The sequence below is a fragment of the Pogona vitticeps genome, chromosome 1, assembly GCF_051106095.1.
Source record: "Pogona vitticeps strain Pit_001003342236 chromosome 1, PviZW2.1, whole genome shotgun sequence".
Classification (NCBI taxonomy): domain Eukaryota; kingdom Metazoa; phylum Chordata; class Lepidosauria; order Squamata; family Agamidae; genus Pogona; species Pogona vitticeps.
Window position 1 is genome coordinate 86,116,972 of NC_135783.1, and position 21,612 is coordinate 86,138,583.

Here is a 21,612-nt window from a genome sequence, read left to right on the forward strand (position 1 = left end):
TTGATGAGATGGGTAGATCACCGTAGTGATGTGTCTTGTCATGCACCCAATTGTGCAGTTGAGATGCCCTTCCATACCTAACAATTAGCCATGATTAGCCATGGCAAGTTATACAGGTCTTACACAAACACCAATAGAATTCTGGCTAATGTACACAATAACCTTATTACGAATAATTGTTTTAGTTCTGTTTTGCACCTCTTAAAATTTCCAAAATTTGGGTGTTAAGAAAAAGATAGCATTAGAAATGAGATAACACATATAGATATAATGAATATTATATCTATATATAATATTGAGATAAATAGATAGATAGATAGACAGTCAGACAGACAGATATAATATAATGCATATTATATCTATATATAGTCTGCCCCCAGACTACAAAATGCCCTCCCGACTGAGATTCGTCTGGCGCCGACGCTGATGACATTTTGGCGCCAGGTCAAAACCTTCCTGTTCCAGAAGGCTTTAATTGAAATAATATTAGCTGTGGGTCCGATGGCAATTTTATATATATTTTTAATTGTATTTTAACTGTTCTTAATTTTTATTGTATTTTAAATGTTGTAAGCCACCCAGAGACCTTTGGGTAGTTTGGGCGGCATATAAATTAAATTAAATTAAATTAAATTAAATTAAGTTAAATTAAATTAAATTAAATTTAAATAAATAAATAAATAAATAAATAAATAAATAAATAAATAAATAAATAAATAAATAAATAAATAAATATGCTGGCAATAAGTAGGATGGTTTCAACTACACTGCCATTCTTTTGGAAAATAAGATCAGAAATGTATAAACAATTCAAAAACCTTATTGGGATTGTTCAGAAAACTAAATCACCAACTGAATGCCTAGTGATTGTGATTCAGGAGAATATGCTTCCAAGCACCACTTTCACTGTGACTATACAAAGGAGAAGAGAAGACTCCTTGGAAAAGACCTTGATGTTAGGAAAGTGTAACGGCAAGAGGAGAAGGGAATGACAGAGGATGAGATGGCTGGACAGTGTCTGTGAAGCAATCAACATGAAATTGACACAACTCCGGGAGGCAGTGGAAGACAGGAGGACCTGGCGTGCTCTGGTCCATGGGGTCACGAAGAGTCGGACACGACTAAACGACTAAACGACGACGATGCAAAGGTGTGGACATCTGAAACCAGGTGGAGATGGGATGCTCAACAGCTGGGCCTTACCTGCTTTCTGGTCTCATCATAATACTTTGAGGCCTAACTATTCTCAGGCAAGACACCTGATGAATCTTCAACACAACTGGTCTTACTGGCAGTTTGTTTCTGAGAACAATGGGTGTAATTTCTGGTCCACTTTTGGAACTATTTGCCTTTACCCCAGAATTTATACCATCTTTGCCTGATGACAAATTCTGGAATACTTGAAAACCTGCATTATTTGTACCATTTTAGTAATTCCATACAAATATTACTCAAACCAGAACTTTGATTTTATTGTAAGTAGTAGTTATTTTAACTTTATCTGATTTTTTTGTAAGCCGCCCCGAGTAGACTTTGTCTAGAGGGGCGGAGTATAAGTCTAAATAAAGTAAAGTTAAGTTAATTTTCTTTTATTCTTCCTTGTGATTTCTAGCTTTGGGTATTTCAGTGGAATGCACTTGATTTTGCACACACATAGTTTTGGCCATATGAATTTCTATACAGTACTCTGCATATATTGGTATTCTCATTGGACGCAAAAATTGCACATTCTTTGTAATGTATTTTGTTCTTAATACAGTACCTAGTGAAGGTTAAGGACTAATTTTATTGTATTCAGATGTCTGGAATATCCAAAACACATTATGCTAAACATAATGGTGTGCCCACAAGGAAGCTAAATATGCTGTCATACTCAACGTGCTGGTGTACACAACTATATACTCAGTTTGAAATCTCAGCTTCCAATAGTGCTAATGGATCTATTTGTTGATCCATTAGCACTCATTAACTCATATATTCCTCTAGTGTCTCAGCGCAAAATCGTATTTGCAACAATGTGCTCATCAGAGAGCATCCTTCCAAATGTTCAGCTTCTTCTTCATAAGGGAACACATTAATGCACATCCTCAGGAACCAACTCCTCCATCTAAAAGTCGTGATGCCTAGTCACTTCTAAAAGAAAGCCCCCCTCCCTGTCCAGGTCAATGCCAGTTACAACCCTATGGGGGCCAAAAGACAAACATCCTGCTGTGACTCTAGAGGAATATGTGAGCAAAGCACACAGTGAGAGATCTGCTTAAGGGTTATAAATGTCCTAAAATGTCCAAGTAATACAAACATATCAAACTGAAACCAAAATGAAGAGTCAGCGGAAGGTCTTGATCCCTGAAGTTACAGCCCGGAGATACACCCTGATAAAACCATCACAATTATAACATGATTTAAATGGAGCTGTCATCATATGGCTTTCTCCCCCTGCCCCATTGAGGGGAGCCATGCAGGGGAGCCATGCAGGCCTGGCATAACTCAGCAGCTGTCTCTTATGATGAATATCTAACTATATTCCTCAAGAAGATATAGAACCAGCTTATAAAGGGGGGGAGGGAGAGGGGAGCACGTTCAGCTACAATCAATGTCCAACAGGTGAAATTTTTCAAACCAAGAACTCACCCCCATAACAACTTGACAAGTGAGTGATATCTGAATACTGACATGTTTACACTTTTTTAAAAAATGTGGTGAAATATAAATGTACGCAGTACTCAGAAAATAAATATTCTTCAGCTGCTGAACAATCTTTAATAACTCTGTTCTGCCTCTGTTTCTATGCTGGTTACTTAAAAGTAAAAAAGAGCGAATAATAGTTAAAACGGAGATTATAGTATTGCAAGAGCAAAGAAAAAGGGAAAGGGAAAAAATGGGAGAAAAACAGAAACAAAACACAAGAGTGTATAGACATAGGCTCATATGAAAGGTTTCCAGATATTAAAGCATATATCCATAAATACTCTCCATGTGTATGTATACTGATATCATATGTATATTGATAAAATTATAATGTCTTCTATCTACTGGATTACTGGCGGTGAGCATCTATCTTTCCAGTGAGGCAAAAGCAGATTTATTTATTTATTTATTTTTAGTTCTAAAGGGTATGAAGAGTCCACCTACATTGGCTGGTTGTTAATCACCAAGAAGCAGATATATAATCGTACATAAGTATAGACAAAGATCAAAGATTCATCGAATATAGTATTAATGTTAGCAATAACCTCTCTCCAAAAGCTTGCGACTGGGCATGACCACACCATGTAACTAAGACATGCATCAAGAGAATCACAGCACCAACATTAAGACAATTTGCTCAAACCCTTCCTAAAAAGATATTTCAGTGTCCAGTGTGTTCTTAATCCTGATTTTTTTGTGAGATGAGTCATAGCTTAAGATCTATAGATATCTTAAGCACACTGGCAAGTGTTATCTTTCATTGGTTAGGCAAAATAACATGCTCCATTTCCCCTTTCCATTCATCTCTGAGACCTTATTACATGGCAGTAAATGGTTATAAAGAATGAATATAGGCTTCTTTTCTTGGACAGATGCATTTCCAAATGTGCAGGAAAACTCTGATGCATTCAGAGTTTTCTGGGATACATTTAGATACTAGTGGATGCCATGATTATAAATACTGCCATTTGGCTGAAGCTGGCAGATTATACTTGGTTCTCAAGTAGGCAAAGGGCAAAAATTCATCATCCTATCGAATTAATTCATCTAGGATAAGAATTCCTCCATCTGTCCACACGCTTTATAAAAAGGGCTTCTTCTCAAATTTAAAATCTGGATTATCCCATGATGCCAATGTGGCTTCAGCATGTCAAAAATGGCATTCCACACCTCTTTGTCTTTCTCTCAGATGTGCCCCTGTTTAGGATGCAATCCAAGCACAGTCTGTATACCATCGGTGACTTCCACAGAGTCTTCATATGTTATACCCCCCAAAATGACTAATGCCTCCTTCCCCTAATGCTGCTAAACTGCATCCCTTTCTTACTATGCTCCCTGTAAAATTCTTGGTACTGACACAGTGTTCTTTTTTGATTGTCATAACTCTCCTTCTCACATCTTTCTCCAATTATGTCTGACCAGGACAGTGCCCCATAATTTTCTAGCTTGCTCATTTTTAAAAAGTCACATCCAATTTTTCTTCTATCTTTTCACCAGCTTTGAACTTCACCTCTCAGCTATAAAACATGTGATCAGCCTCCTGAAAAGCATAATAGGTCTATTCAGGCATTAGGAATCCATGTAGACACACCACGGATGGATGGGAACACTCTAAGTAGAGCCTTCAATTTCAGGTTTCACCACTGGTCTGCAAACAGTGATCAATAAGTCTGTCACGGAGATCATTCATTATCCAGAGATGCTCTCTGCGTGAGTAAGGACTCTGATTTTCCCATGTTCCGACTCAGAGAGAAAATGCCCACAGGCATGACAGTCTCTGTTAAGATTCACCACTTTTCACATGCATGAAGGCAATGAGTAAACACAAAGCACTCCCCTCTTCCTGTTGTGGGTATATAACAATTCCTAACACCAGGGACGTGGTGGCACTGTGGGCTAAACCACAGAAGCCTTTATGTGCTGCAGGGTCAGAAGACCAGCAGTCGTAAGATCAAATCCATGCGACAGAGTGAGCTCCCGTCACTTTGTCCCAGCTCTTCCCCAACCTAGCAGTTCGAAAGCATGTAAATGCGAGTAGATAAATAGGTACCACTTTGGTGGGAAGGTAAACAGCGTTCCGTGTGTAGCCGCGCTGGCCATGTGTCAACGGAAACTATCTTCGGACAAACTGCTGGCTCTACGGCTTGGAAATGGGGATGAGCGCCACCCCCTAGAGTCGAACACGACTGACTAAAATGTCAAGGGGAACCTTTACCTTTACCTTTACCTTTACCTTTAACACCTAAATGGACTCAATAGAGGGTTTCAGACATTCTGTTTTAGAATTGTGTAGAGGGGACAAAAGCATGCTTCATTCCACCCCATTCACTCTTGATCTCCCTGAGGAGGACTCCTGACAGCACATTTTGTTCATCTGAATGCAGTTATATCCTCACTACAGACCACCCTGGCCAACACAGTAAAGTCAAGAGTACAGGAACATGGGAGGAAGGCACACTCCCCACTGTAGGATTTCTAAATAGAATGCCTAAACAGGGCTAAAGTGAATGAATAAGTGGCATTGGGGAAAAGTTGTTACACTGTGCCCTTTTCCAGAAAGCAGCCAAACTGCTGTTGTGCACCTCTGCCTGTGCAATGGGAATAGTCATCATTAGCAACAGATTGCCAGTGATTAAAGACTATGGGTGCCTGGGTCACACCCAATGAGATGAAGTTGTGTGCACCCCATAACTGAAGGGAGTCTTTAAGTTGCAGCAATTTGCCACTGACAATGATGTCATTTCCATTGCTCAGGCGGAATCTGTCCAACAGAATCTCAGCTCCTGTCTCCGCTTGATGGCTATAATAAACAGACCATCCCTCAGCTTCAAATAGAAAATCATTAACTATTGACTGACAGACACACTTTGCAAAGAAGCTTTGTGTCTATTGCAGGTGGGGATATAACACTTACAGAATTAACTTGGTTCTTCACTGTAAGCCTGAGGTCCACCAATCTTAGCCATGTAAAATAATGTCTCAAGGTACCGCTGGATGCATTTTCAGCCCAATCATATGTTCTCAGGGGAGTGGGGGAGAACACAGTGTGTTGAAGATTATCCAGATGAGTTACCAGTTCACCTACATTACAGCCAGCATCTTAGGGTTGGTTGTTAAATACTGGCAAAGATAGGAAAACAATAGACTAGATTCCTGCCCTTATAAAGTGCTGGAAAAGCACTTAGCTGTCAGGAAATATCATGTTGTTTTTCTTTCCCAAGTGCAGACGACTGTTGAGTTCACAGGGAAAACGTCAAAAGCAATTAGAGAAAGTGATCGTGCAAAATCCCCAGGGAATTTCAACCTTGCACAAATGTATTTAAATGCATTCATTGTCCTTACTTTTTAGTAGGGATTGCATTTAAATACTTTGGGGAGATGACACCCAAGGATTGCTCTGTTCTTTTTAAAAAACAAAAAACAGTGTGAAGCACAAGGCGCCCCAGGGGGACTGTTCTGTAAAATTAATTCAAGAGGAGTCCCCTGTGTGTTTCCAGCTGTCACCAATGCACAGAAGATACGCCAAACACATTTCAAAACATTTCTGTGCAGTCTGAAGACCCTGACTAATTTTCCTCTCGAAGTAAACCTTTCACAGACATGCAGTACTTGCATAAAGAGTTACAGTCTTTCCTCCTCTCAATCTTGATAATTATACAAAAAAAGTCTGTGTTGTCTTTGACGAGCAAGTTGAAGGAAAAAGAAAAACCCATGTGGTCCTTGCAGGAATTGCAAAAACAAGGATGAGTGCTACATCTATTGAACCACTAGAATTGTAAAAAATAGTTGAGCTTTCCAGTCTAGCAGGACCCCTTCATCCGGCAGGTTATTGTACAGCTTGAGAGAGTTAGAGAGAGGGGCCAGGCAGAACAGTTCAATATTTATGCTGACCAGATGTTACACTCGCATAACATTATGTACAGTCTCCCTCCACCAAGGTGCCACTCCTTCAGCAGACATCAATCACTACCACTGATGCTACTTTCAAACTGACCAGGTTTGAACTAGTATAAACTACAGGAGAAGAAAGAGCATGGCTATACAACACACCTCGGAGGAGCCACTAAGCAAGCACTTGCAAGCCCAGCTGGCAGAAAGGCACAGTAACAATAGGGATGTTCATCTACACCAGTGGTTCCCAGCCATGGGTAACCCAGGTGTTCTTGGACTACAACTCTAAGAAATTCTGAACAACATAGTTAGTAGTGAAGGCTTCTGGGAGTTTTAGTCTAAGAATATCTGGGGACCCAACTTTGGGAACCACTGATCTACACCATAATTCATTCTAGGCACTAGTGGGATCCCATATTTTTTGAGGTGGCATGGGACCAGAGAATCCCAGTTTTGTAATAAGAAAGACAATAATAAACATTAGTATGACAAAACTATGAGCTGGCAAGAGAACCGGTATAACTTATTGTAAATCAGAGACATTCAAGTGGCAATTGGGAAGGAAAATGACATGACAAATGTCTAATTTGAACAGACAGAGAAAAATACTAGCTCCCAGGCCAGGAATCAGGGAAGCTAAGAATGTAACTGCATTCACTGTCACTTGTGCCAGTCAAAATATTATAGGAAAACCAAGGGAGATGGCTTTAATGTCCTCATGTCCATCTCCATCAAACAGCTCATGTTGTATGACTGCTAATTATCTTCCAGGGCATTTGCAAACAGCTGGATTTGGGCCACAAATTTTAATGCAACTTGCTTCGGGGACTGTGTGTGGGATCTCTCTGCTACCTACTACACTACATGCAAAATGTGACTTACCCACGAGATTCTCTACTTTTGCAAAAACTGAATGAAAATCCTTGGCACAGTCGTGAGGCCCTGGAGTTCTCTGTTATGTTTGCAAGACTGTCATAGAGACCAGAAACTCTGTGTCAGAAAGATGTTGTCAAGACTGAGGGTTAACTTAGTCCTTAAGGCAAAATCATTATTTCTTCTTCTTACAACATTACCCCTCCAGGCAAATTTTTGTGCTTCCTGTCTGAGGTATCAGATACACAAACAAAGACATGCTGGCTCTCATGTGACCCAATACAAAACAAAAGGAAGCTAATTTGCAAAACACAGGCTGAGACACGCTCATGTTAGAATAAGCAGGCTGCCTTTTCCCCTCACGAGAATACTTTTTCTAGATACTGAAGCCGCTTCTCATTTAGTCAGACTGTATACTTTTCCCAAGTCCCATTTCTGCTCTAACTTACGAAGAACCAGTATATGTTGCATTTACAAGAAATTACGCACCTTTTTTGCATACATTTGTATTCTGAAACACCCACCTCACTGCGAAGTTGAGTGATTCCAGATTGGGTGAACAATATGCGGCCTGCGTGCAGCTTCATAGGGCATTATTCACTGCGCCCAGGGCCATTTCTTAGGCCTTCCAGTGCCCTGGGCTAGCAAGCTGCCCCCATGCAATCCCGACAACTTTTAATTTTTCAAACAAACCTTTTGAAAGCTTTTTCTAGTTAAATCCATTTTCAGTTAACAAGAGCCCTTTGTGGCTCTTGTCATTACAATCCATAAGAACTAAATTAAATATTTTACAAATCAAAAATTAACTACACAAATTAGCCTTTCTGGACACATTCTCAGTACACTCGGGCTTCCGCCGGACAACAGCGTGTAGCCAGCAAAACCTGCTTCTAGAGATGCTGCATGGGAACAGCACCAAACCCACCCACTCCATGGAGACTGACCCCTCCTGGATGATGACTGAAGTCAAGGAAAAGTTTCTGCACGCACCTCAAGTTCTAACTGCTTCTTGTCAAAAATAGTTTGATCATCTTGGCATTTTAAGTGGTTTTTAGTTTTGCCTATATTTCATGTGTGTCTATGATTTTGAATTGTGCAATCCTCAGAAGGAAGGAAGGAAGGAAGGAAGGAAGGAAGGAAGGAAAGAAAGAAAGAATTAATTAATTAATTAATTAATTAATTAATTAATTAATTAATTAATTTCATAGAGAGGAACAGGCCTGTTGGAGATATGGCCTGGCAGACCTAATTGGTACAGCCTCCAGTTTTCAAACAGCAACAAACATACAGTAGGACTGAATGTGTTATTTTAAGCAAGGCTGCTGTTCCTGAATAAATTATTCTGGAATGTATGTTGCTGTGTGTTTGTTGCCTGTTTGTATTTGACTGGTCAGCTGAGTAGAGCAAATTGCATACTACTGCACAATGAAAACAAATGCACACACACACACACACACACACACACACACACACACACACACACACACACACACACACACACACACACACACCCTTTCCCACACAAAGCATTTTCCCAGGCCTCTCACACAATTGAACAAGCACTTACTAGATTTTCTTTAAGATTTAAAGAAAAACCACCCAGCACATACTTAGATTTGTTCTAGTCCAACAGCAAGTCACAGCTAGAGTAGGCCCATAAAAATCAACAGAACTTACAGGAGAGTTGACTCATCAGGTCACCTCTGATGTAATGGGCCTAATCTAGTTGTGAGTTACCACTCGATTTCAACCAATATCTATTTTTTCCTTGTCTGATGACTTCTTTTTGCCGTATTTTAAGTCCTTGCCCCTCATCATTGTGTGGTTTTTCCTTCCCACGCTATTTGCTCCCTCACAGAAACCACAGAAAGTTGTCTAGCAAATGGCTTTACTCCCCACATACACATATTTTAACTGATCTCTACGATAAGAAAGCATTAATTTCTGTAAATTTTGTACATTATAAACACCAGAAAAATACTAGAGACGATGAAAACGAATGCCACCTGCACATACGGACATGCAATTCATGCAGAACTGACCATCAGAATTTTTGTATTGAGTAGCTCGTTTCAGCATTCCGGCAACAAAGAGCGATGACAAAAGAACAGATGGAAGCACTGTTTGATTTGTTCATGGCTGCTGGAATGCCAAACAATACAATATATAATCACCAGGATGTTAACCAGTACAACATACAATACTGTAACGCAAAGTATAACATCTGAGCACAAGCGAGGTGCCTTTAGTACATCAGTTCTTGTGATGAGATGAGATTTGTGATTAAAATCTTGTAAGAAACATGGGTTTTGTAATTAAGAAATGTGCAAGAGAGGTTCCATCTTGTTTCTCTGTATAAAGGATCCTTGCTATGCTGACAGGTGTTGCTAGTGAGAGCTCAGAGAATGCTATTCTAAGAGCATGAGAAAGAATTTTGTGATAAGATAGATGGGTATTGTTGTGACTCTTTGCAAAACCACAGAAACCCAAATAACATCTGTTACCTATGAGAGAGAAAGTCATGTGGTACAACAGGATTGTTTGCCTAGCAATGGACTGTGATTGGATGACATTGTGGGAAGGAGCAGATAAGGACTCACCAGTTACTCTTGAAAAAGGAACTTTTACCTATGGACAATGTCATTCGTGACTCACTCTAATGTCTTTCAGGACCTATTCCTAGGTCACCTATGGCCTACACACATGGATTGCTCATATACGCACTCAGGGAATATTTTTGACTTGTTTCATGGACTATTCTTATGGACTACTCCTATGAACTATTCTTATAGATTATTCTCAGGACAATGGGACATTTGCTTTTACAGAATTTTTCCTTTTGTACAGTATTTTCATTTACAGGATTAATGAGGACTATGGATTTTTTCTTACATAATTGGATTATTTTGTTTTCCTGATGGATTACCTTATTGGAACTGTTTTTATTCATTTTATTGGCTTTTTGAATTCTTTTACTGTTTTTGGACACTTGCATGTTTTTCATGTTTTCTTTGCCTCACTACAGCTTTGTAATTAACTAGCATAATGTTCATTTGTTTGCTTTTGCATAATTTGACTTTTTCTTTAAGGAACTTACTTTTTCTTTAATAAAATAATGATTATAAAAATCAGTTGGTTTCCTGAACAGTAAACTTGTCATAGGTCATCTGATGGTGCTTGCCTCGGCCTAGCATACTTAAGGAGTCCTGCCTGTGGTACGTGATAAGCCTAAGGACTACAAAGCCCACATGGTTTTCTAACAGTAATATCTGAAGGTACAAGGGTGTTCATATTAGAGCAGACTTGTAAGATGGAGAGTTGTATACGTCTAGCTGAGTTCTGGGACTCACTCAGCACATTTTAGCGTGTCCAATCTCCTGATTACTTTCTGTCCGAGCATTCACGCGTTCTCCAGGGAGACGGGGAAAGGGTAATATTGTACTGTGCTATTCATTCCATGAAGCCTTCCATGCTGCTGATAGTTTTTTAGGGATGGGGAAACTACAGTCACCACCCAGTCTGAGTTTTGTCAAGACTGATGACTCAAAAACAAGAGGCAGAAACAGGCACACAAGAAGCACTAAATGTGGAATTTAGGAAAACAAACCTACCATACACATTTTGAAGCATATTTCCTCCAAATTGATAAGAGAGCAACTTCTCAACAACCCCAACAAGAAAGAAGCTGGCTGTTGGCCAATGCAGCTGAGGTGTGGGGACCACACTCCTTTCATACAATGTTCGAGAAGAGAAGCTACACTCACCACTGTCCGGAAAGGTAAACTAATAGCAGGTCCGGAAAGGTAAACTAATAGCAGGTTGCTTTGTGATTAATACAACCTGACAGCCACATCACTGATGAAACTATTGCTTGAATTATGCACAACTACAATTTACAACCTCATATTAGTCACTGCCATGGATAAGGCAATGGGCTAGAACCCAGAAGACTTGGATTCCAATCCCCACTCCACCAAGTCACTGGGGTTGGCTATAGTAAACCACTCCTACAATATTTCACATACTTTGAAAACTCTATTGGGGTCAATGTAAGTCAGACATGATTTGACAGCACATATCAGGAACAAATGCTGATAACAATAATACCAAAATGGGGGGGGGAAGGACCCTTTCTGTAGGGTTATTTAAAATAACACACACCTTTGGCACTTCTATAGGACCTTTTAAGCACGACACAGGTTAGACCTCAGCATGCCTCAATCACCTGGGTAGAAACACCGTTAGACAACAGTGTAAGTGTGTGCCTACTGTTCAGTGAAAAATTACTTGGGAGCAAGCCCCATTTGATCATCTTAAAGTTGGGGTATCAGATGGGACCCAAAATGTGAGTAGGGCTGAAGAAAGCCGGTGGAATATATTACTTCTTCAGCACTGGTAGAGCAAAGAAACAAAAGGCTTATTTTTATTCTATCACATTTATTGGAAGGGAAAATTACCCAGCAGTGAGGCAATATCGGCTTAAGCACACTCCTTCCCCAATCCATAACAACAAAAGCAGTAGCATTTGACTCACAAATTCTAGACAAATTAAATAGCCTTTTCTCACTGCAGTCACTAGAACACATTTTCTTCTTCTGCAGTTAGAAAGTGCTGGGAAAAGAGAGCTAGAGCTTCACGTTGATCAAAGCTAGCTGCACCTGCTGTCAGAAGACCATCCAGATCAGCAGTTCCTAAACTCGTAAGCATTACGTTCCCTTTTAGAGAAAATCACTTTTAACCAAAAGAAAAGTATTAAAACTCAATTTGTAGTTTGCAATTAAAAATAAAAGCATAAACTCAGTAAAAAGATTATTTTAAATAATGGCTAGAAATAGACATGCTTCCATCAGAAGTCAATAAAAATATAATCATGTTAAGAAATAGGAGAAAGAAAATAAAATTGAAATGATTTTTTCTTAGCATTAAAAATTAATTAAAAGTTCAGTATGTAAAGGACTGGTAGAAACAAAACAAATTCAAAATTTAAAAAGTTGTTATTGTGGTGTATTTAATCTGCTTGTATTTGTATGCAGTTCAGAGTGGTGCAGTGGCCAGAGTGACTGACTACATATATTGAGAGCTGAGTTTGAATCCCTATTTAGTCTTGGAAACCTATGGGAGGAGTGACAATAGTGAAACTACTCCTTAAATATTGCACATATCTTAAAAACCCAATTTTGGTTGCTGTGTGTTGGGTGTGACTTGATGTGGACAGCAAACTAATGCTTGTATCATTATGTCGAAACTGCTGTGATGATTAATGAATCTCTTGCTTTTCCATTGGACTTTTTTAGCTACATGGAGAGGGGGGATTTGCTGCTTGGGTAACAGTTTATCCTCCATATTATTTTACCCAGGCTTCGTGCTCTGGAGAGGACACTCCAGCTTCGCATACAGCGTCGAAGTCCTCCTTACAGAGCACACTACCATAGTCTCTCAAGACTGAAGGATGCCTAACACAATTCATGAAATGGGTATTAGCTGAAAGTCAATGTGGTCAGATGCGAAGGTGGCATATAACATTATCAAATCCTCCCTGATATTAAAAATTCCCTAAAAATAATTTTAAAAATCATGGCAACAAACAAAGATCCAAAGTAGACTCTTATCCCCTAATTGCATGTTGGCACAAAGCCTTTGCGATGAAGAGAATTCAAAGAGGTTTCCTCCACATGACATCTGGAGTTCTGCCTACCTCATGCCTAGGCCAAGCTTCACCTGTCTTCCACTCTCAGGCATCCCCACTACTTTTGACTAGCTAGCACAGGATACGGGAGGCAATTTCCCTTTAAACAGCTTCCTTTCTGTAACAAATTGTGCAAAGCAGCAGCAAAACATAAACTGCTTTCTTCAAATGCAGTCAATGGCTTCTTTAACACAAAGAAACAGGGCTTCGTGTTGTGGAAATGGAGTGTGAGGCGATCAAAGTCTTAAGGTATGTGTGTATGTGTGTGTGAGAGAGAGAATGCAGCTGTCTTCATTACAGCATCATATGGCAGCTGAAGCAAACTCTCTCCACCCACTCTAGGTACTGGTAGAAGTGTGGATACAGTATTTCCTGCAACTTAAATTAGCAGCAACGCTACGTATTACGCACCCAGCTGCAGAGCACAGTTCTCCTGGCTTCCTATATCCTCCCTTGTACCAACTCGAGTCAAGTCAGAGGACGTGGTCTCCTCAGTAAACCCACCAACCCACCCAAAAAAAGAAACCAAGCAACCAACGTCACTTTATATTTCTATAAGCAAAAGCCTTGTTTCTGGTCTCACTGTTCATTTGTTTTGATTACAAGAAAATACATTAGTTGTTTTTGTCTAAACAACAACGCTCCCCTAGTGCTGCACCGACCATGGCTTGTAGCCTGAAGAATTTCATCCATTCCTTAGATCTGAAATCTCTTCCCAGGATTCTCCAAATCCAGTCTGGCTATTATGATGAAGGTGAGTTTTAATCTTAAACCATCTAAAAGAGCATAGTCTTGACAATGCCTTTCAGCTTTGTCTGTGGAAAAAGGTGTAACAAGTAGGAGCCGAATGTTGCAGGGATGGCATCCTTTAATATTAGCAGAACATAATGGGGGAATATATAAAAACAATGTGTCTGATATTCCGGTGGTTCTCACATGGCTGAACCCCTCACAAAGAGTCAGAGGGCATGGCTGATAAGACCCTGAGGTACTGCGCAAGTGTTATGTCTCCATTGAGCCATGAGGGATGGGGTTGGGAAAATTATAAGGCCTCATAACAGTGTGCTGAGCATGTATGAGGAAAAGGGAAGCAGTGTTTGTAGTGGAATCACAGACTTCTTCACTTTCTAAGTGCCACTTAAATTACACCAGAGGGGATGAGTATTGTAAGATCTCTAACTGTGTGTGTGTGTGTGTGTGTGTGTGTGTGTTTGTGTGTGTGTGTGTGTGTGTGTGTGTGTGTGTTGTACTGCATCCCAGAAGAATGTACTAAAATTCATAGCAGTCTGATACCATTTAGTTATATAATGCAAAGTGGTTGCATTATATAACTAAACAATACTGTGCAGACCTTCCGATTCCATAATTTGGTATCTTGTATCTTTTTCTTGTGACCCTTCAGATGGTTACAAGAAAAATATGAATCTGGTTTCTTTTGGAGTTCTTGAGGAGGGCAAGAAGGGTAAATGCTTTTTATATTTATGCTTTTTTTCTTTCCCAATTTGTTTGTTTCATTTTCAAGTTTTGTCTTTTATCGTAGTCTGTATCAATTTACAGAAACTTTCTATGAACGTAGATAACAATGACAAAATTGCCAGCACTTAAGCTATGAAGACAACACTATATAAATGTGTAAATGAGAGTGAGTGTAATGCAAGACATTTTTCTTACATATAACGAGCAAAACATTAGCTAACAACATATTTTAAGGAAATCTATCCAATTCTAGATAAAGCAGAAGGAACCAAGGGAAAAGAAAAGACTGAGTATAAAGATATGTCACTAGAGATCACGGCCAACATAATCCATGCTGTACACTAATTCCCCATTACTTTTTACGCAGATGAGATGAGACCTAGACAGTCAAGATAGCTGACAGGAAAAAAATATATCATTTGCAATATGGTATTGGAAGGAGTTTTATGATCATGCAGACTTCCAGAAGGATAAATGAATAGGTGTTAAATGAAATGAAGCCTGAATTCTTACTAGAAAGTAAAGCTGGCATGCTTTTGACATATTAAGAGAAGACAAGACTCGATGGAAAAGACATTGCTAGGAAGGCAATAGGAGAAGAGAAAGACTTAATCAACTGACTGAATAAACTAACCTTAGCCTTTTGTTTGCAATATTCAGACAGGGCTTTTAATGATAGCATCTTTTAGAAGCTGTTCATTCACACACTTGCCTTTTGTTGAAAATTAAAGTAAAGGTGAAGAGTTGGACATTTTTAGTCCAGTCGTGTCCAACTCTTAGGGGGGTGGTGCTCATCCCGTTTTCAAGCCATAGAGCCAGCACTTGTCCGAAGACAGTTTCCGTTGCCATGTGGCCGGCGTGACTAGGGAACGTTGTTTTACCTTCCCACTAAGATGGTACCTATTTATCCACTCTCATTTGCATGCTTTTGAACTGCTAGGTTGGCGGGGAGCTGGGACAAAGTGACAGGAGCTCACTCTGTTGTGTGGATTTGATCTTACAATTGCTGGTCTTCTGACCCTGCAGCACAGGCTTCTGCAGTTTAGCCCACAGCGCCACCACGTCCCTATATTGTTGAAAATTACTTGATGTTAAATAATATCTGAAGCAATGCGTGTATGAAATAGGCTTTCTTATGAGCACCACCACTAAATGGGGAATCCAGTTCTTAGAGCTGGGTCTTTGCATTTAGTACATGGAATGAAGTGTGTCTTCCTAAAAAGAATGGTTGATGCCATCAGCTTTTGTAGCACTGATTACGGGTTTGCAAGGCATGTCCCATAATAGTTTGGATCAATCTTCCCTCACCTCATGGTTACAGAAAAGGGATGTGTGTGAGTGAGTGAGTGAGTGAGTGAGTGAGTGAGTGAGAGAAATTGCTAGTAAGTCATACATGGGGGGGAGCCCTGCCCATCCAGCTGAAAATTACAGAGAACATAACACAGAGGTAGGCAACTGTGGCCCCAACAGATTTTTCTGGAATACCATTCCAGTAACCCTCCACCACTGACTATGTTGCTAGAAATGTCTGGGGGGAAAAAAATCTATATTTTAACTATCTGTCTAGTTGCCTTAGCTAGTATGGCTTGCTAGCAAACCCACTAGCCAAAGAGGAGGGGGAAGCTCATTAAAGAAAAGCATGTTATTTGTCCATTGATTTTACAAAGATTAGCATACAAGATTGAATTTACCTTCTTTATGTTGCAAAAATTATGCTGTTCAAAACTACCAATTTAATTATTTTATGTGCTTCTAAATTTAATTTCCTGCTGCCTTAATTTAACCAGTGGCAGAGAAGTTAAAAATGTCATCTTTCTCTTGAAAAATGTAGAGTTTCCCAGAACCATTTATTGAAATTAATAAGTGCTTGAAGAATGCACAAGCAGGTTTAGAAAAGGGACAGGGTTTGCTTTCTGTACACAGAGAATGACATTCTCAATTTTGGATCTTTCAGGTGGTTAGTGTAGGGTTTTTGCTTATAGACCTACAAATGCCATAAGCAAAAGCAACAATCTGATGACTTCTTCAAACTTTCACATGGACATATGTCAGTTTATAATTTAAGTCAAAGTAATCCAGCATATGAATTGATAATACAATGGCCACATTAGTTATTTAGTTGTATTCTGAGTAACAACAGTAACAAGACTAGCACCTGTTTTGAAATACACATCAACCTCTCTGACATGTTTTGACAGCTTTGTATTAATATCCTCTTTGTATCAGTTTACTAAACCACTGTTACCTGACTGGCTGATTCATTGATTAATTCATTGATTCATTGCAGCTCAAGATAAGGTTCTTCCTCACCATCTTACTTTCATGACAACCCAGTAAGATACATCAACATGAAAGATTATGAGTTGTCCAAGATCACTTAGCGAGGATTTGAATCCACATATCTTTATTCATAGTCTGACACAATAAGTCAGGTGTAGGTAACATGCAGGATCTCTGGGTCATATTAGCAGCCTGCATACATTTAATTTTTAAAAAACTGAGTTCAGGTCCTTGCAGCTACTTTCACAGAGGTGGGCTAGTACATATCGATTTCAGTTTTCCTTTATGGTCTGCTGGAGCCACTACAGCTCTACTGCAACACTAGAAGCCCCTCTTCTGTTAAATCCAAGTGCCTAATATATCCTCTACATTCAGTATGTCTATGTGTGCACGTGGAAGGAGAATAAGAATTCCCATTACCGGATGGGTTGGGAATAGAAGAGGGGAATAGAAACTGGTTGGCAATAGAAGAGGGAAGGAAAGGGAAGACTGAATGAGCAATGAGGATGGCAGAGGAATAAAACAGTGGCAGATAAAATTGCCACATTGCAATTAGCTGGGTTTTACTTGAATTATAGCCATTTCAGCTGCTGCCTATTTAGCTCGCTTGGATTCCCAGTTTTCATTAGAGAGAGACAAAGAGATGCATTTGCACTATATAGTAGTATCAGTTTTATATTCCTTCAATTTTCATGACTTCCTTCTAAGGAATATCTAGTCCGGTGAAATGCTAAAGATACCAAGGTATGCTTGAGAAGAAAGGAGATGAGGGTGCAGGCATTCAGGGTAATTGTAGTTAGGTAATTCTAACAAAAGCTGCAAATATGAAGATAGAGCCATGACAATGGTAATAGTATGATTGCTCTGTGTTAGAGGTACCTCTGATATCTCTAATATTTGTAGAAGCCAAGATAGGAGGCAAAATGTTCACTTACTATTCTAACAACTTTTTTGCAAAACAACAACAACAACAACAACCCAACCCTGACCTATTATTCTTTCAATGCACTTATCCACTGAGTAAAGTTACAATTCTAATTTATATATTCTTGGAGCTCAGATATAAAATGGCAAAATGAACTATTGATTTCTATGCATCCCGTATACATACCACTGTGTTCAGTCATGTTAACTGGCACTCCTGTCTAAGGGTTAAAGTGACAGCACTCATCTGTAAATGTTTCGTATATCCTATTACCCAGCAATTCAACTGCAATATTTCTGAGTAAATATGTATATGATTGCCTTATTAATTTACTTTTTCCAGAGAAGTAATTTCACATCAAAAGTGGGAAGCATTCTGGTCAGTGGTAGTTGTTCATCAGGAGACAACAGGAAAATCTTGAGTGTAGAAAATAGACTCCCAGGTTTGAGCATGTACTTAAATCCAGCGTTGTCACTAAGGTACCATCAATGTTTACACCTTACTTCAAACTAACACATATAGTTCTGCAACTTTTATTCATCCTCTGATAACCTCCTGTTTGGATTATTACAATGTGTTTGACACATGGTAAGCTTTGAAAATAGCTAGGAAACTGCAGTCGATGTGAAATAATGCAGCTATGCTACTCACTGATACTGGCTGACATGATCACCTTATGCCACTACTTTGTCATGTGCATTGGCTTGCCAGTCCGTGTATCTGAACTGAGTTCAAGATACTGGCTTTAATTTAAAACATCTTGGGGTCTGGTTGTCAGAAAGTTCGTCTCTTTCCATATCTACTTGCTCAAGCCCTAAGATTATCATCTGAATGTCTCCCCCATGTGTTGTTGTTGATGCTGTTATGTGCCATCAAGTCAGTTCCAACTTAGGGTGACACAATGAATTAACAATTTCTATTTTTAACAACCCAGATCATATCTTGACTCTTTTTATCAAATAATCTCATGCTAGATCTCATGCCTTTTGTTTCTGATCATGGGGCGTTCTTGGCAAAGATACTGGAGTGGCATTGCAGTAGAAGACAGGAGGGCCTGGCGTGCTCTGGTCCATGGGGTCACGAAGAGTCGGACACGACTAAATGACTAAACACACACAGATCTCATGCTCTTTTCCTTCTGCCTTCTACTTTTCCTAGCAATAATGTCTTTTCCAGTGAGTCTTTTTGCAATTTAGCTGAAGTACAATAGCATCAGCTTAGCTATTTTATCGTCTTGTGAGAGTTCAGACTTTACCCATTTATTTGTCCTTCTGGCAGTCATGGTATCTTTAAAGCTTTTCTCCAGCACCACATTTAGAATGAGCCTTCCAGGATGCTGTACAAAATGTGTCAAGATTTGAGACTTCAGGAGAGGTGATGCTCTTGCTATGGAATGCACTCTTTCCTTTGTGAAGTTCAAGTGGATCCTTTATGGTATTTGTGATGCTAACTGAACATCTTTTCATGCTACTAGGCATTTTAAGAACTGGCTTTTAGTGATTTTAGACCATAACTCTATTTTATTTTGCTAGTCGTTCTTCTTTAATTTTAGCATTATCTGCAGCAATGTTTTATCAGGATTTTATTGCAGTCTGTCTTTGGTAATTGTTTCTTTGATTGTATTTTTCATCTCTTGGATAACTTTGTTTGCAGAACGATGGAAAAGTGCAAAATTGCAATCCGTAGAAGAAATGTCTACAGGAAGGGGTGATTTCAAGGGGGCCAGGGGCAAATTTCCAATTTGGCCCACAGCCGTGCTGCTGCATCTCCCAAAAGCTTCCATACAGTTGTTTTATATTTACTTCAACTTAATAAAATTCATTAAAGCCTTCCTTCTTTTAGCTTGTGTAAGCTATCTCAGAATTTGAATCTAAAAAACCAGAGGGGCAGTCACAAAACACAGACTGATGGGAAAAAGAAAATGATTTGAAAAGAAAACCATTCATTTTAGTAGTGGCCCTTTCTAGAAGATTACTGGACTCTAGAATATTAGAATCAATAGGTGCAACAGCAAAATGTGTATTTATTTAAATAGACAGCAAGCTTTATAATCTATCCGATGTGAAGATTACAATTTTTCTATTCCCACTGAGTCCAAGGGGAACAATTAAATACAAATCCTTTCATTATCTGTGTTGTGGGGAAAGTGGAGAAGCTGCTCGTGCCTGGTTATTAAAAACATTTTGCTTTAAAAAATGAAAGATCGTTCCAAAATTAATTAAAGAAAGACCCAGTTATGTCATTTAATGTTTTCTAAAGGGCTGGAGTCATAAAATGGGTTTGCCATTAATTGAATTAATTTATTAGTTGTCCATGAGCCAAATAATATCTTCCCACTTGCTGCCAAATGGAAGTAATCTGCAAATGCTTCTTTTACCTATCTCAGTAAGAAAAATGTAAAATATAAGTTATCAACTGAGCATCAACTTTTCATGATTTTAATAATTGGTATAGGACAGTGATTCTCCTGCAAAATCCACATATGAGATCATCTTTTCATCCCATATTTCTTTGCTCTCCTCTCCTCTCCTCCACGCTTTCACCATCAGAAATTGCTCATTCACTCTCTCCCTTGAGTCCATTTCCACCCATTTCTTCACTGCCACCTTCTCAGTTGTTGTTTGTCTTTTTCTTTCTCTTTCAGACGTCAAGTGCATGAGCCTGACTTCTAAAACTGCCATTGCCCCCAATAAACAAACCTTGAGTGCATCTCATTATTTGAGTGTATTGAGGGTGCTTTTGGGACCTTTGGTTGTGTGAGAGTAAAACATTAGGGCCTAATCACACCTGTCAAAAGAACCCCAGTTAGACCGTTTCCTTCCAGATTGCTGTTGTTCTGATATCTTTATTTTTGTGGTCATATGATATCTGTAGTGGTGGGAGTGTTCCCATTCTTTTTAATTGTATCGATGCATATCTTTTAATTTGAACCATTATAGCAGGTTATGCTGCTTGTAATTCTGAATCGATTCATTTTCTCTACTGTTTCTTGGGCAATCAGCCCCCCCTGTCCTTTTTTGTAAATTAAAAAAGTGATACATCAACAGTGCAATAAGAGATTCGAGCCTTCTCTCCTCCCCTTTTCCCATCTCTCCTTTACTCCCTTTACCCGACCCCTTAGCAAGAGTTAAAAGGAGAGAGAGGAATGCCTCTGCTCAGGCCCTCTTTTAAAGGGACAGGGAAGGCTGTCTCCTTGGAGCTGTTTTCTACTACTGGTGCAGCAGCTGTTATTTGGCTCCTCTAAGGGATCGCTTGTCTTGTTATGAGCAAATTTGTCGATACATCTTTTTAAAAAATTAATCAGGGAAAGAATAAGCACAGTGGCCATGAAGTGGCTACAGCATCAAGAAACCCAATGCTTTTGCAAAGGAAATAAATCAATGCAACATTCACACAGGCTGAAACAGCAAGGAACGAAGCAATTTATCATTGGTACAAAATTAAAAACCTCTCTTGGTGAGGGGGAAATAAACCCGAAATAAACTACTAGCCAGAAAGATGAGTCAATCATGCCTTGTATTGTGTGCTTGGAAATTTGTGGAAAAAAAAATAAAAAAAATTGCCATATCAGCATAACTGGGGTTCATTTGGCAGGTGTGATCAGGCTCTTAAGTGGATAGTGAACAGCCACTCTCAGAATAATATTCTGGTTGCATTAGTGCAAGACTTGGCTGTAACAATTATATCACCATGTCTGATAGAGAGGGACAATGGAAGCTATGGTGCTGAACTAAAAGAAGCAAATTGTGTTGTTATTAATAAAATCTTTGTAACAAAACTAAATGTGAACCGT

The 21,612-nt window shown here is 39.2% G+C and overlaps 1 protein-coding gene across 1 annotated transcript in view; it reads left to right on the forward strand.

The window, feature by feature from the left end:
• Window positions 1-968: 968 nt before the first annotated feature.
• The window catches only part of THEMIS (thymocyte selection associated), a 47,657-nt gene continuing 27,013 nt past the window's right edge, over window positions 969-21,612 (forward strand). Inside the window, 1 exon segment of the mRNA XM_020790742.3 lies at window positions 969-13,892. Coding sequence (XP_020646401.3) covers window positions 13,802-13,892 — 91 coding nt within the window. The 5' untranslated portion in view covers window positions 969-13,801.